The 15,829-nt window shown below is 47.3% G+C and overlaps 2 protein-coding genes across 24 annotated transcripts; one reads left to right on the top strand and one right to left on the bottom strand.

The window, feature by feature from the left end:
• Nucleotides 1–822: 822 nt before the first annotated feature.
• On the bottom strand, nt 823–13,875 carry celf1 (cugbp, Elav-like family member 1). Of its 22 annotated transcripts, none has more exons than XM_062471702.1 (18): nt 13,600–13,875; nt 12,621–12,664; nt 12,037–12,159; nt 11,789–11,895; nt 9,292–9,479; nt 8,991–9,073; nt 8,777–8,825; nt 8,467–8,601; nt 8,273–8,352; nt 7,713–7,874; nt 7,487–7,544; nt 7,179–7,301; nt 6,859–6,972; nt 6,503–6,688; nt 6,197–6,217; nt 5,808–5,951; nt 5,464–5,685; nt 823–2,805 (listed from the first exon to the last, which is right to left on the bottom strand). In XM_062471702.1, the coding sequence occupies exons 4-17, from the start codon at nt 11,875–11,877 to the stop codon at nt 5,558–5,560; spliced, it is 1,560 nt and encodes a 519-aa protein (XP_062327686.1). In that variant the 5' UTR covers nt 11,878–11,895; nt 12,037–12,159; nt 12,621–12,664; nt 13,600–13,875; the 3' UTR covers nt 823–2,805; nt 5,464–5,557. The 22 variants fall into 22 exon arrangements, with proteins under 22 accessions (XP_062327686.1, XP_062327680.1, XP_062327679.1 ...); XM_062471696.1 differs by having other exon boundaries at nt 7,137–7,301; nt 13,600–13,873; XM_062471695.1 differs by having other exon boundaries at nt 7,137–7,301; nt 7,487–7,556; nt 8,470–8,601; nt 13,600–13,871.
• Nucleotides 13,876–14,345: 470 nt separating this feature from the next.
• Nucleotides 14,346–15,755, top strand: ptpmt1 (protein tyrosine phosphatase mitochondrial 1). Of its 2 annotated transcripts, none has more exons than XM_062471715.1 (4): nt 14,346–14,662; nt 14,751–14,831; nt 14,998–15,189; nt 15,387–15,755. In XM_062471715.1, the coding sequence occupies exons 1-4, from the start codon at nt 14,516–14,518 to the stop codon at nt 15,492–15,494; spliced, it is 528 nt and encodes a 175-aa protein (XP_062327699.1). In that variant the 5' UTR covers nt 14,346–14,515; the 3' UTR covers nt 15,495–15,755. The 2 variants fall into 2 exon arrangements, with proteins under 2 accessions (XP_062327699.1, XP_062327698.1); XM_062471714.1 differs by having other exon boundaries at nt 14,352–14,662; nt 15,379–15,755.
• The last annotated feature ends 74 nt before the right edge of the window (nt 15,756–15,829 follow it).

Genomic DNA, 15,829 nt, shown 5'->3' on the forward strand with positions numbered 1-15,829 from the left:
GCCTCATCGGATTAATACATTTAGCATGCTGAACGGACTCATGTCCGTTCACAAAACAAAGGCTGTGTTAAAAAAATCAAAGAACAGTTATGCGTGCTTTATCCATTGCAATGTAATGTATTCATTCAGCAGACTTCAGCACAAGGGGGATTTTAACTGTGACCTTTTGATCTGCAGTGAAGTGCTCTAACCACTGAGCTATTCCCTCCATCTTGACTTAGTGCAGTGACACGGTACAACCCTCTGTTATTATGGTATTATTATATAGATCTTCAGTCATGGCTGAAGGCTGCTTTTATCACACTGCATGGTTTCTAAACTGAATCAAAATAAATCCAGCTGGTGAGTTGTTAAGCCGCTTGCCCACTGCCCAGACAAACGTACAGTGCAGTGAAAGGTACAAAGAACCACACAACCAGTATCAAACCTGTTAAAAGAATGGTCAGCAGTGTGTACATGACTGAAGGGGAGATCCAGTGTTTGCCTAAGGAGCAGGAAGCTTCAATAAACACTGACAAGTAAGGGAACAGCTTAGTAAGTAATCCATCAGCATGAGCCCCGGGCGTCCTCCACGCTAACTGCCCGTCTGCCCGTCTACCCTCCCTTCGGAAATGTCAAGGTGTTGCTGTGATTCACAGTTGGTTACCTGATGTTTATTTGAGCCCAATGCTATGCAGTATTGAGCGTGTGGATCATTTTACATTAATTGATACATTTTGTACTCCCATTTCTATACTTATATACTAAATATGCTGTAGCGAACTTGAACTGAATAAAAACATTCGAATACACACAAATGAGTCAAAAAAAAAACCCTGAATGTGAATCTTCTCAAACATTTTAATTGTACATAACAAACAAACCAACCAACCAATCAGAATCACACAGTCTGCTGACAGAGAGGATTGCTGGAGTGTGGCCCCAGTCCCCTGGATGACGAGACGGAAGCCTTCTACATTCCAGAACATTCGGTACGCCATCTACCCATCACAAGCAGTTACAACTGATTAAGCCATCTAACAATGTCAGCAGTTACTAACAATGTCAGCAGTTACTAACAATGTCAGCAGTTACTATGTGTCACATCAAAACCACAACAATGTAAAACAAAAAATTTAAAATTAAGGAAAATAAAAAGTTTATTTTATTGAATGCAGCAAAAGGCGACTTTTACAGAATTGTCTTCATACCAGTTGATTTGTATGGCCTTCTATAAGACTAGGGTTTGGTCTTTGTGTCAAGCTATACAGGGTTCACCACTAACATTTTACAGAGTGTTTGTTGTAGTAGAAAAGGCAGTACTGTACAAACCAAGAGTTATAAACACGCCTTTCACCTTCATACTGACTACGAGAACTCCCGTTTGACTGAGGAGTCGTATGAGCTGTCACATGGTAACACAGGAAGCCATCGACTGGTCGTATTACAGCGGCCATGTTTGTAGCTGTTTAAATTACAGGATCCATGTTTGTAGTTTATCAGACCGAGCACTGATCAGGTTGCTTTTATTGAGGCACTAAAACACACGCAAACAAAGACTGGCAACACACATACACGCACACACACCCCTGAGCAAACGCACACACACACACACACAAAACACACTTTTTACCTCAAATTGCTTCAACAAAGCCAGTGCAGGCCCATATTTAGATGAATGATATTGAACATTATAACACAGGTGGGTGACTACTAATCTCTCACTATACTGTTCTGCATGACTGCCAACTTCAACTTCAATTCTACATTCTCTCGTTCGCTCATACGCATGCTCCCATCCACCACAGCAACACCCAGAACCGCCCCAGACTCTCAATCCTAGCATCAGCAAGGGCAAAGTGTCAGAGAAAAATATGACCCATGTGCAAAATGTTTGGCACTGGTTTATTCGTTATTAGTCGTTATTTTTTAAACAAAACTAAATCACATTTTGCTGAGGATTTCAGTGCAGTTACAAAAAAAAAAAGAAAAGAAAAAAAGAAAGAAAGGTGCATGCTTAATATCTGCTTGACTGATGACACGCAGTTCTGCTTAGTGTAATAACTATCTCAGTACTCAGACCCTGCTGGTTCACCATGCCAGAAGAAAATGAGAACAGTATGTGCCAGTGATGATCTCACACACACTCTCTGTAGGACTAACAATGATTCAAGTGTATATCGCTGTCATCACTCAGTAGGAACTCCCAAAAAATTACACCATGCCAACTAACTAACTAACTAGCACAAAACTACAAAGTATTCCCCTGTTTAGCAAAATGTGACCAAAGACAATTCTACAAAAAGGGTTAGAGCAGACGAGAGAGAAACACTCACACTCTGAACTACTCTCTAGAAATTGATTGGCTGCTTTTTCAACACACAAACCCAAGGGAACACAGCAGGGAAGCGCTAGGACGACTGCTCCAACACTACGAGAACTCAAATACAATCACACCACCAAGGAAAACAGGTCCAACTAAGTGAAAAATAAACAAAAAGGTTTGCAAAATTCTAGTGGTTATGTCAGAAAGTTCTAGAAAAATAGATCCTCTTTTTTATTTTGTTACTCGTAACAATACTCATGTAACTTTATACATTTGTTTTTCTTCTCCCAAACAGCAGTCTTACTAGCGCCCCCTTTTGGCAGCACAAAGGACAGATGAGAAACACACAAACACAAACCTCTTTATAAACACAAGAAAAAAAAAACTAAAGGAGTCAAAGGATTCAGAGAAGAGTAGAGGGTAAGGGACTGGACGATGAGCTTTTTGACGTCACATCAACATGCTAGGCAAACGAGGAACAAACGTGGGCTGGAAGAGATCTAGGATAAAAACAGAAGACAGACAGAAGGAGGACCCTAGGTTAACAACACTACCACAGGTAACACACACAGAGGGGCAGAAAAGAAAATCATAAATGATTATCTTTATACAGTGGTGGAGAACGGGTGGATGTGGGGGGAGGGAGGTTGGGCACAAATACATGTAGCCTAGACACTTAACACTGAATAGGGGAGGGAGGGATAGATGATGGGGGGGAGGGGGGGAGACAACAAGTAACATGCTGTAACATAGAGGTGAGATGAAAACATACAGCACTTGACAACACAGACACCAACCAACAAGTCTGCCTCTCCTAGCATAGCTTCTACCAAACCTGTCTGTATTTCTGTACAAGATTAGACGCACGCCATAGGTTTCTGTGGAAACATCGAGCAAATAGATCCTGGCTGGTTTTCAGCTCAGTATAAACATGTGCTTTCACATTCCCTCCAGTAGTGGTCACTAGGTGGCCTGTATCGCTCTGCACTGGCATCAGGCTCTGCGGCCTCTCAGGACTCACTGACACCTCCTGGTGGCTTCATCTCTCATCAGAGCTGAACATCTTTGGGTGTGGGCTTGTGCTTTACTATCAGTCTCGTTGTGTACTTGGTGTGTCCTAGGCAGCAGTGCAGCGAGGGCCTCGACAACAAAGACCTGTACCCTGATTGGATAGTGTTAAATGAGTCTTTCAGAACGTAACGGTAGCGGTTGGTGGATATAACGGTACACTATATAAAGTCAAACACAGTTGAGCCAACATACTTCCTATTCCAACGTGGTTACAGCTAGTCAGGTTTACTGTAACACACACACACACACACACACAGGTCTGTGGCATTTGGCAAATTAACCACCAGACCACTAGGGGGTGATGGTCTAAGGCTTGACTCCTCAAGAGGAGGTTCATCTTACTGATGGTGACAATGGTGGTTTAGTTGGACAAGGTGCCACTTTATGTCCACTGTCTCTGTAAGACTAGGCAAATGTTATAACACCCCAGCCCAGTCACCACCTTCGAGAAAGGAAGAGTGAGACAGAGAGAGACTGGAAATTAGAGCGAGCGAGAGGGATTATCTGTGGCCCTCAGCAGCTAGGACAGCTATCCTGTACCTCAGACCTCCACACCATGACACAGCGTCATGGCAACAAGGACCGGCCCACAACAACACCTAGATAATTGACAATTGCTGTGTAGATGGATAGGACCGCCCACTAAGGCTAGTAGTCTTAAAGTAGGCATGGCAACCTCTTCACATAAGGATTCTACAAAATACTGTTGAAGATTCTCAAAACAATCATTTCAATTCAGTGAAATAATTTAGGCAATAAATAGATTCCTGTTGCTCAGGAGTATAAAACCTCTATAAAAATAGAAAAGGCATCATAATACTTTAGTAATATACAGAATCATCATCATCATCATCATCGTGGACACCTGGTTCTCCTACAGTATCTATAAAAACGCGAGTTCCTGGATGCCTCGTCAAAGGCTGGGGTAGATGACAGGGGTTTGTGGTGATCAAGATCTATTCTACCCATTAGAACCTTTGAGGGGGGGGGGGTCTCCTGTTCTACCCGTTAGGAGGGTTCCGAGTTAGGTCAATTAAAACCAAGACAAGCTCTGGCAGCAACCGGAGAGGAAGATGGTAAATGGAGAGTAGAGGAGAAAGAGGAGATTAGAGGAGAAAAGCAGAGAGCTACCTCATGCTCATCCGGTTGTCCCAGTATAGTAATCCAGCCCTACTCAACTCGTCCTTTAGCTGAAGATTCCCAGAACAAAAATTCAAGCTTATTATTTTTGGTTACTGAATTAATAAATTAAAGTAACAAACAAAACACAACTAATAAATAATAATTTAGCCTCTCACTCATGATTTTCTTTCCCTGATACAACATCATACTTAGAAAAGAACTGATGTGCATCAGGTTTACTGGTACACAGATACAGTAGGAATTAGTACCAAGGCTAGTACTGTCAGAAGTAACCAGGCTAGTTCAGCAGTAGGAAGAGTGAAAGTAGACAGCTGCTACGCAGTCTCTCTGAGCGTCTATCTTGCGTGATAGATGTGATTGTGTTTGTCTGTCTGTGGGGTGATAGACAGGGTGTCTAGAGGATCTGTGTGATTTGACCGGCTCTGGGCTGGGGGGGTCAATGTCAGTGTGTGTGTGTGTGTGTGTGTGTGTGTGTGTGTGTATCTAAGAGTGGGGCAGGAGGCAGGGGTAAAAGATTAGGTGGGGTGTGAGGGTCAGGGATAACATCAAGGGTGTATTTTGGCAACAGGCTGTCATTGTGCAACACATCATCAAGACTTTAAATAGAACACAGCAAACTAATATGACAAATTCTCTTAAATAAAAAATACAAGTATATTTAGGTTTTTAAAAAAAGAAATAGAAAAAGAAATGAAACGAATTCCAAAAACAGAACACAAGAATCCAGTTTCAGGTAAACAAACTCATCATAAGCAACAACCCCTCCTGCAGCTTCTACACATTTGTGTTGCAATAGTGGTGTCTGTGAACTTTAGTTAATACAGAGGGGAGGGGGGGGGCAAGCCCCAGTAGAGGTGAGTTACAGAGAGAGAGGGAGGGGTTAAATAAGGGGTGTGTTTGGGTGAGGGGGGGCATTAACAGGCTCTGGTTCTCTCTTCACTTACCAGGTAGCCCCCCTTTCTGAGCCTGCCCCAGACAGACAGTTGGGCACATAGGAGGCAGGTTGGGGAGGGGGAGAGGGAGGGGGCAGAAGGGGGGTCAGTAGGGCTTGCTGTCATTCTTGGATCTCTTCAGCTGCACCTTAAGGCGCTTCATGCCGATCTGGAAGCCGTTCATGGACTGGATGGCTGCCTGGGACGACACAGGGTTGTCGTAGCTCACAAAACCTAGGGGGAAACATAAACTTAGTTAAATGTTAATGGAGCCTGCCTATATCACATTAACTAACCACACATGGCATCTAAGCATGCCTTCACATGTTAACCCCTGACCCCCCCCCCCCCCTCACCAAAGCACTTGCTGAGGTTGGTCTGCTTGTCGATGAAGACCTTTGCTGATATGACGTTTCCAAAGGGCATGAACATCTGGAGCAGGTCCTGGTCTCCAAACTCTTGGGGCAGGTGGTAAATGAACAGGTTGGCCCCCTCTGGACCTAAGGGTGGGGGGCACGGTCACTCAGGGAGGGGGGCACGGTATACTACACAATGAGAAAGCTGGTAAGCAATTAACCTTTCAACCAATCAATAAATGAATCAATGGTTGACACTGACAGTACTGGGTGCAGGTGAGTGATGGGACAGAGAGTGCTAGCATTCAGGCTACATCACTACTGTAGCAGTGTTAGTCAGAGATGAAGAGAACATTCCAGAAGTAGGTGGTGGTGGATGGGGGTCTTACCGGTGCTCCGACTCTCACTGGCTGTTGCAGCAGATTCAAGACAAGACACAAGCCTTAGCTGAAGGTGACACTCTCTAGCCTAGGTTTCTATTTCTAGTTCCGGCTGACCTAGCTCTCCTGTTCACTAACGTCCAGCACACACACAAAAACACAGAGTACACAGATAGCAGGAGTGTGTGAGTTAAACATCAACAGGACAGTCACATCACAGGAGGTCCGCATTCAGACACATCCACCCCACCCGCTTTCCCAGTCCCTGCCCCAGCTCTCCCCAGCACCTCCCTCTGGCCTCCCCCAGGTCCTCACCCTCCTTCTGGCTGCCCGCTGCGCTGGCGTTCTGCTGGGCCAGCAGGCTCTGGCTGTAGAGGCTGGGCAGGGCTGCAGCAGCGTACTGCTGGATGCCAGAGTAGGCCTGACTCAGGGCCTCCATGGTGCTGCCCGACCCGTTGGACAGGCCCCCACTACCCAGGCCACCGTTCAGAGCTGCCATACCTGGGCGGGGCGCGGGAGGAAAGACGGACACGTACAAAGAGAGAGACACGTAGAAGGAGGCGCACACAGAGAGGCGTTTAAGCATGCGGTTTATATCATTGCTGATTGTATAAGGATCACCGAGGCAGTTAGAGCCCGAGTGCTGTGTGTGTACGGCTGGATGTGCCCACCTGCCAGGGAGCCCATGTTGAGACCGCCCGCTCCGGCGGCCAGAGACTGCAGAGCCCCCAGAGACGCCATGGGGTTGACCGACGAGCTGCTGCTGGAGGTGGGGGAGGAGCCTGCTGGGGGGAGGACGTGCCCATATTGTTACACTGCCTTTGTCATCATCATCATCGTCTGGGACCATCCCCTTGGAGATTTCCCAGAAGTTTGTGTATGTGTGTGTATGTGTGTGTATGTGTGTGTATGTGTGTGTGTGTGTGTGGAGGTAAGGAGAGGGACCAACCCTTGTAGCTGTCCCAGGAGAGGTTCTGCCCGGCGGTCGTACCTGAGCTGGTGAGAACGCTGAGCGGACTGCTCGACGTCGTCATGGCGTTGGAGCCAGAAGGTGTGGCCTGTGTGGCGCTAGCCGCTGCCGCTAGGGCTGCTAGGTTCTGCATGGCGTTCAGCCCTGAGATACACAGCCGGGCGGAGTTAAGACACACACACACTCTCTCTCTCTCAGGGAAGATGAAGTAAGGGAGAGACATTTGTGTGTTAGTTTGTTAGGGTAAGTGTGCGTTTGTGTGTGTACGGCCTTGCTTGTATGTACATGTGTGTGCATGCTTCCATGTGTGAATATGTGTGTGTGTGTACCTGTCATGGGGTGCAGATTGTTGAGGGCATTTCCCGAGGAAGCAGACTGCTGGAGAAGCTGTAAGTAAAGCTAGACATTTACACCAACACACAACACACACACACACAGAAACATCTGTCAGGACTGACCTTTGGGGGATAAGGGTGTAGGGGAGAAGGAGATGGGGTAGAGAGAGAAAGAGAGATGGAGATGAAAGTTAGGAAGAGAGCGTTGAAGAGAGCTTACTGCCAGGTACTGGGGCCCCAGGGAGTTGATGCCCGTCAGGTTGCCCCACATGGAGGCAGCGTTGAGCTGCTGCATCTGCTGCTGAAGCTGCTGGGCCATCCTCTTCTGCTCCTTGTCCTTCTGGGTGTCTGCAAACTTCACCACCATGGGGGAGGAACAGCCCTGGAGGAGGCGGAGAGAGGGAGAGAGAGAGAGAGAGAGAGAGAGAGAGAGAGAGAGAGAGAGAGAGAGAGAGAGAGAGAGAGAGAGAGGAGAGAGAGAGAGAGAGAGAGAGAGAGAGAGAGAGAGAGAGAGAGAGAGAGAGAGAGAGAGAGAGAGAGAGAGAGGAGAGAGAGAGAGAGAGAGAGAGAGAGAGAGAGAGAGAGAGAGAGAGAGAGGAAAAGGAGGTGGAGAGACAGAGGAGTGGGGGAGAAAGAGATAGACGATGAGGGTAATTCCCAAGAAAGACCAAACCAATGTATAGCTGAGGAATAATAAAGGGTTAAGAGAGAGGCGTTTGTGTCAAAGTGTTGGCATGGAATTAGAGGCGAGTGTGTGTGTGTTCAGCACCCAGGTCTTACCTCCATGGTTTGAGACTGGTGCATCGACTTGATGGCTGACTGGGCCATCTGTCTGGCTGTGAAGGTGACAAAGGCACAACCTGCCACACAACACACATACACACAAACATATTCTTTAGTGCTATCACAGCCCTTTGAACACACGTGCGACTGCGTGCGTGTGTGTGTCCTGAGGTGAACTGAATCTGCCTCACCACGGCTGAGTCCGTCAGGACCTCGCAGGATGCGACACTCTTCAATCTGTCCATAGGGAGAGAACATCAGTCTGATGTCGTTCTCATTGCACTTCTTGGAGATCATACCAATGAACAGCTTCCTGTCCTCCACCGCTGAGACAGGAAGAGAGGAGGTGAGAACCAGGAAGTACAGGATTCCTTACAGCTGGGCACAGAGAGATGGTGAGAGAAACGACCTCTAACAGAGCTAAGGTACCAGATCCTCTGTTACACCTCCAGATAGCCCAGACACAGAAACTCTAGATGTTCGACATTCTACAACACTTACCGTTGTTCTTCTCACTGTCAGCTGGCTTCATCTGAATGGGGTGGTGCATCTGAAAGCCGGGGTGGGAGAGAAAGGGCTTACTTACAACGGAAGGGAGACAGGCACAGACACAAGGGGGGAGAAAGGAATGGATACGGATCTGTTTGGGGGATGGGGGGAAAGGGATGCGGGTGGGCACAGGGCTGTAGAGGGAGGAGTTGGGGTGTTGACTCACCCCAGGGAGAATCTTCATGTTGTGCAGTGCATTCTGGGCCTCCAACGCGGACTTTCTGGTGTAGTACGTGATGAAACAGCAGCCTGGAGGACAAAAGGGGAAAAGCACAGTTCAGGGGTCAAACCTCGTTTCATTAGGTGAGAGGAGTGAGGATGGCACGGAGTTAGAGGTTACAGGTGAGAGGTCAGCACGGCTCTGAGTGGCATTCAAAGCATACTCTGTTACAGAGAGAAAGGTCACAAATGAGGGGGAGGCAATCACAGGTGGAGGGGGGAGGGAAGGACAGGTCAGTTTCAGATACCTTTGCTCTGCGGAGGGTTCTGGCTGCGGTCTCGGAGCACGTTGATCTCGTACACGGCGCCATACGGCTCGAAGAGCTCCCTCAGCTGCTCCTCCGCCCAGGAGCGCGGTATCTGACCCACGAACATCTTGATGGCGTCGATGTCAGGCTGGTCCGGGTGCTCCAGCGACCCATTCATCTTCTTAGCTCTGAGGAGAGACCGAGAGAGATCAAAACCAGAGACACAGACAGAGAGAGAGAGAGAAATAGAGATAGAGCGAGTACAGTGGAGGTGACGAGTCAGTTGTAAACAATGCCAGGATGTTGTGATGCTGGAACAGAGAGCTTGCTGTCCCAGATACACACCTGGCGGACATGATACAGCACAGAGACCGGACTCAGGCCAACACCCATATTCAGGCCCGGGCCCACAACACAGAGACTGAGTCAGGACCAGGCCAACTCCCAGTCTCAGCCCAACACATTGCAAAACTAAACCTCATATTACTCTACCCAGAGATGCATAGTCTGACCAACCTAAGAACACAACAATGGCATCTCTAGTCTATATCTTGCACAGATTTCAAACAGTGCAACCAAACTGAATGTGAAGACGTACATTTTGTGCCTGTCATACTGGGATTGATCCAACCAGACTTACGACATGGATTCAGGTACACAACTGGTACAGTGTAGGTTTTGGTAGGCCTACTACACACAACCTAAACACACACACACACCCCCCCCACACACACAGCCTAAAACAGACACAGCTTTTGATCTCTACTCATAGATTAACAAAAAAAGCAGGATCGCCATTTACACGAGTTCAGCTGTATGAGCTAGGCTTAGGTTACATGCAGTAGACCTTAGTAGACAGCAACTCAAAACCTCCAGGTGGTCCAGATGGACAGAGAAGAATAGAGGTACAGTACTTACACTGGGCTGGAGTTTAGGGAACAATGGTCCACCATCATCTCAGGTAAGAAGTCCAGTTTAAAAGAGGCCATGGTTGAGTGCAGATATCTCTCCAGAGCAACAGAGTAAAGCGAGGAAGACGACCCCGGCTAGACGGACTATGCGACAGCCTCCGGACGAGTCACAGAGAGGAGAGGACAAGAGGACAGACGGAGGAAAGGAGCAGAGGAAGGGAGGAGGAGAGGCTGGGGAGGAGAAACAGACGCGGTCCTCATGGAGAACCGTCCTAAAAAATAAATAATGTAAAAGCTGTCTACCGTACTACCAACACGGCACGAAAAAACCTTCCAAAACACTTCTCAGAAGACGGTGAGACGACAGCTCCTCTCTGACCGGACGACGGCAACACTGCGAGGCAGAGGAGAGGACAGACAGGCCAGCGCGGAGCGGGCGGAGAGGAGAGCAGGACTAGCCAGGCAGCGTTGCGTCCAGCCAGCTCACTAGGGGCTGTGGCCCCTGGGGCCACAATGAAAATGCTGATGGCCCCTGAAGCCATTGTGCAGCTTTGTCCTAGCCCAGCAGATCTGCTGCCTCCACAGATAAACAGGCTGTCAGATCGATGTAGATAAGGCTGTCAGAACAGCAGGAATGAATGGACAGGGCCAAAGAGGGTAATCCCTGCTCCAGAATAGGGACGATCAACTATCAGGTTCCGGCGCTGGGGAAGGGGTGGGGGAGTCAGTCATGTGACATAGGCTGTATCTCACACACACAACAACGCATACACACCTCACTGACCTGTGGGAGCTGCCAGTGGAATCATAAACAGAGGACATAATAACAGCAGACAGAGTAAACAACCTGCACTCAGCATGGCTGACTTAGTCACCCTGTCACAGAAAGTCAACACAACACCCTACCCTTCTCTACACAACACCCTACTCCTCTCTACACAACACCCTACCCTTCTCTACACAACACCCTACTCCTCTCTACACAACACCCTACCCTTCTCTACACAACACCCTACTCCTCTCTACACAACACCCTACTCCTCTCTACACAACACCCTACCCTTCTCTACACAACACCCTACCCTTCTCTACACAACACCCTACTCCTCTTTACACAACATCATACTCCTCTCTACACAACATCATACCCCTCTCTACACATCATACTCTTCTACAAAACACTGTATTCCTCTTTCCACAATACTCTACTCTTTTTCACACAACATCCTACTTCTCTCTACACAACACTTTACTCCTCTCTACACAACACATGTATCCTCTCTACACAACACCTTAATCCTGTTTACACGACACCTTAAATATTCTCCAAACAACTAATCCCCTCTAAACAACACTCTACTCCTTGCTACACAACACCTAGCTCCTCTCCTGTTTGTCTGAACAAGCAGAGACTAGCTGCCAGTACCACTTCATAGCATACTAAGCTAACAGGAAATATGAATATTACCAGTATTGTACCAACACAGAGACAAATCCTCCTGCCCCAAGCTAGGGAAGGGGGGGGGGGGGGGGGGGGCCAAGGGGAGGATTGGCAGACAAGGAGGGGGAGAGTGAGGAATTCTTACCCCCCCAAGGTGTTGGGGTCCAGGTCACACTGGACCTGCCCATGCTGCTCCTGGGACAGGTAAAGAGCTTCAGCCTCCAGGCTATCCATCCAGTGCCGATCACTACACTACAGGAACAGACACACACACACAAAACAGGCCACACACACAAATGACACTTAGGGAAAGGACAGGAGAAACACACAAACATGTACAGTGTTGTACGCAAATACACATCACAGACGGACCACATTGAAAAACAAACACACCTAGGAGTCAGGGCGGAGGAGGAGGACAGACAGGACAGGAAGACAGCTGACGGGGTTGCTGAGCGACAGGACAGGGAGGAGACCACAGTGGTGCTACAGGAAGGAGAGCCTGGACGCCAGTCCCTGTGTGCAGGAGGTAGAGGAGGTGCAGTCTCAGTGCTGCCTGATATGGCTTAGGTCTGAATCACCCAACAGACATACCGACAAACCATGGGCATAAGCAGGCCACACTTGACGGTCTGAACCAGCCAGTCAATCAATCAACCACTCAGTGTGCCAGTCACACTGCCAGTCACTAAGCTAAAAAAGGCAACCTGTGTGCCCAATAGCCTCTCATTCAGCCACTACAGATCACTACTGCTATCAGTCAGGTCCACACCAAGGTTCAGAGACTAGTACAGTCAGTTTCAGAAACTGAACAACCCTGACAACATCTCAGCACCTTTCAAACAAAGCTGAGGCTAACCTGCTATAATGGCAATATGTGTGAGGAGTTCTCTGCAAGCAGTGTGGCAGTGTGTGGAAGAGACTGCAAGGCCTGTAGTCATTGTGTCAGAGTGCTGGTGTTAGTGAGGTGTACTCACCCTGTAGTGTTTCTCACGTTGAAACCTGCCCTTTTACACTGGTTCTGTTGGAAACCCACACACGTCAGTCAAATCATGCCACAACCATCAGAATCACAAGAAACATATCCTACTATGTATTGTTTGCTACGATAGACTGCAATGTTACAACCAGTGATGACATAGGTGGGCAACTGTTTTGCTCTCCTAACCCTTCACCCCTGAATATGCCATTCAGGATCATGTTGCACAGGGCAGGGCTGCATTCAGTACACTATGTTGCCTGGCAGTGGCACATGACACGCATCTCATTGTGTCTCACTATCAAACAGGCTATCTGCCTTACTATCATGTAAAGTAAGGGGCTGCTCACAGTCTGGTTACTGTGGCTGTCACAGGTCACTTAAAACACTGGTATGACTAGTCTGTGACTGACTAGGTGTGTCAGGTGAAACGGACAGAGACCCCGAGGGATGCTAGCTATAGTGTATACAGTAGACCCACGACACGGCCGTGCGTATCCATAGTTTCTATTAGAGAGTCTCGCGGCCGCTGTCCTGATTTTGACACCCATGGTAATAGTTCACCGGGCTCAGGGCTTTAGCGTGGGTCTAAATGCAGACATGTCCAATGGGGTGTGCATCTCAAAGGGGCGGATAGGGGGCCTAGTCAGCTAGCTAGTGAGCGGCATAGCAAGGCCTGAAGGCTTGCTTCAAAAGATTGTTGAACACTAGTTTACACGGGAGGTCGCATGGTGGCAATGACCTGGATACGAGTCCCTCTAGTAAAGGGTAAGCCATACTTCGTGAGAGCATGCTGGTATTCCTCTGTAATCTTCCAGTCATGACGCATTCATGCTAGCTAGCTGGTTAGCTAACATTAGCTTATCAGCTGAGATGGCCAAACATGCCATATGTGGTCTAACGTTTGACAGCTGGCTAGCCACCTAGCTAGAACAACCAAATTAGCTGGCAAATATTTTCGCTTTCAATGTACTTACCTGTGTCGTTTAAATAAAAATGCGACAAACCAAGAGTGAAACTATGAGACCGTGTGTTGTTGCTTCTGTGTCCTACTAGATAGCTGTCTCCGTTATATTATTTAACAACAGCCTACTTTTACTTGTGTCTTCTTGCGAGGAAGCTGTGCAAAATGGCTGTCTTTCCTGAATTTTCCAACCGCCTTCAAGAAAAGGGGATTGGGTGGAGGACCAATCCTGAGGAACCATGTTATCTACTTTAACATGACATGTAAACATGCTCACCATTAAACACAAATGTAACATGTGTCAAATCATAGACCAAAAAAATATTTCGCTGCTGTTGAAGAAACACTTGAATGTTTTGATAGCAAGTTGTCCCCTCTCTTTGTACATAGTGTGGTCGACAGAGGAGGGCCATGGCAGACTGACAGTAGCCATATCCCACTAAGGCCCTCATTCAATTTAATAATTAATTCAGATGTCATATTTTATCAATTTTGCCAGGAAGACAAAACGGGGAAGCCAATCCGATTGACGATGTTTATTTGTAAACAACACTGTACTTGGGTGCTTTAGTTATGGATAACATTGAAGTTACCGGCTTGAGGTAGCTTGTGAGATGATTGACCGTGTGTTCAAATACACGTGTATTTATTTACAGACAGTGCTGGTTCGTGAGCTTATCTGTTCAATGAGACCTAAGAAAAGCGCATTTAAACAGTATCATCTTGGATCTGTACTTTGACACCCGTCCACAAGAGGCGAGCTACAACTTCACGTGTAGCGAAACCAAGCCAAGGAAGCAGCAGCAGCTTCCCGGCAGAATTATGTCATTGAAATGCATAGCTCTAGTGTAAAAAGTATAACACGGTTAAGTTATCATCAAGTCCCCCAAAACGAGTTCCTCGTCTGTTAAAGAGGGATAATCGTCATTATGTCTGGTGCATTAGCAAGACTGCTGTTTTACCCCACGTTAGCCTACAATGTTGTCATGGAGAAGGTGTCTTTGAGGCGGTGGTTCGACCGTGTGGACCAAACCATAATACTTGGGGCTCTGCCTTTCAGATCTATGACGGATGAGGTAACAATTTAGCTTGTGCTACTATGTCATCTTTCATCATTTGACTGGGCATTACAATCTCAATCATTCGTGTATTTCTAATTTCCAGCTGGTACAAAAAGAGCATGTCAGGGGAGTCATCACCATGAACGAAGAGTATGAGACAAAATACTTCTGCAACTCGGCTGAGGTAAGTTAGGGAAAACATGAGTCCTACTACAGCCGATATAGGCCTACGTTTGATGGCATTCATACCAGTGTCACCATATTGACAGGGATGCACGTGTGTGGTGGGTGTGTCTGGTTCCCAACTTTAAAATTCAAGTGTTAACCACATCGGGGTGTGTGATGCGTAGGAGTGGAGTGCTGCAGGGGTGGAACAGCTGAGGCTGAGTACAGTGGACCTGACGGGAGTGCCAAGCATGGAGAACCTCCACAGAGGGGTCGAGTTCGCCTTGAAGCACCGGCAGAATGGAAACAGCGTCTACGTTCACTGCAAGGCCGGTCGCTCGCGTAGTGCCACCCTAGCCGCTGCCTACCTCATACGGGTGAGTCAAGGTCCATGCAGGTGAGAGAGAGAGCAGGTGTGTGCTGAAGGTATCAATAGAGAGAGTGTGAGTGTGCTAGAGAGCGTTAATCAGAGAGCAAGAGTGTGCCATTAGACCATGTGTACGTGAGATATAGAGTGAGACTGATTGCCAATTTTTCTGTGTATTTTATTGTGTTTAACTCGTTAGTTACACAGTTTGAGTCCAGAAGAAGCCTGTCAGACGTTAGCCTCTGTCCGACCACACATCTTGGTTCGATCAGCACAACTGGAGATGCTCAGAGGGTACCACCAGCAAGTCTGTGAAGGGGGGGTCAAGAATTGATTCTGTCTAAATTGTATTAAAAACATATATTTATGACGAGGGATATCGAAGGACTTGTCTCTGCTGTGTCAAAAACTCTGAAGTTTACAAATGTATTTTTTGTACCATTTCAGCAACATCCATAAAGCAATGTATAGCCTACTACCTGTTTATGAAATGGCTAAAACTGTAAATATCCAGACATTTTGTACAAGGATGTTGCTTGCTTGGAATTCAATAAACAAGTTCTCACATTTCTCTCATTAATCTAATTCAATTTAATTGTACCGTTACTTTTAAGAGCTTATCCGATCTGCAGGCGAAATACACCACACTT

Source organism: Osmerus eperlanus, chromosome 10 (genome assembly GCF_963692335.1).
Source record: "Osmerus eperlanus chromosome 10, fOsmEpe2.1, whole genome shotgun sequence".
NCBI lineage: Eukaryota > Metazoa > Chordata > Actinopteri > Osmeriformes > Osmeridae > Osmerus > Osmerus eperlanus.

Excerpts from the sequence above, each read along its gene's own strand:
- celf1 (XM_062471692.1), bottom strand. The coding sequence starts at position 11,877 with ATGGATAGCCTGGAGGCTGAAGCTCTTTACCTGTCCCAGGAGCAGCAT. Across the intron at positions 6,218-6,502 it reads AGCGGGCAGCCAGAAGGAGG|CCAGTGAGAGTCGGAGCACC; the intron begins GTGAGGACCTGG and ends CTGCTGCAACAG. Across the intron at positions 5,686-5,807 it reads CAACCTCAGCAAGTGCTTTG|GTTTTGTGAGCTACGACAAC; the intron begins GTGAGGGGGGGG and ends GTTTCCCCCTAG.
- ptpmt1 (XM_062471714.1), top strand. The coding sequence starts at position 14,516 with ATGTCTGGTGCATTAGCAAGACTGCTGTTTTACCCCACGTTAGCCTAC. Across the intron at positions 14,663-14,750 it reads TCAGATCTATGACGGATGAG|CTGGTACAAAAAGAGCATGT; the intron begins GTAACAATTTAG and ends TCTAATTTCCAG. Across the intron at positions 15,190-15,378 it reads CCGCTGCCTACCTCATACGG|TTACACAGTTTGAGTCCAGA; the intron begins GTGAGTCAAGGT and ends TTAACTCGTTAG.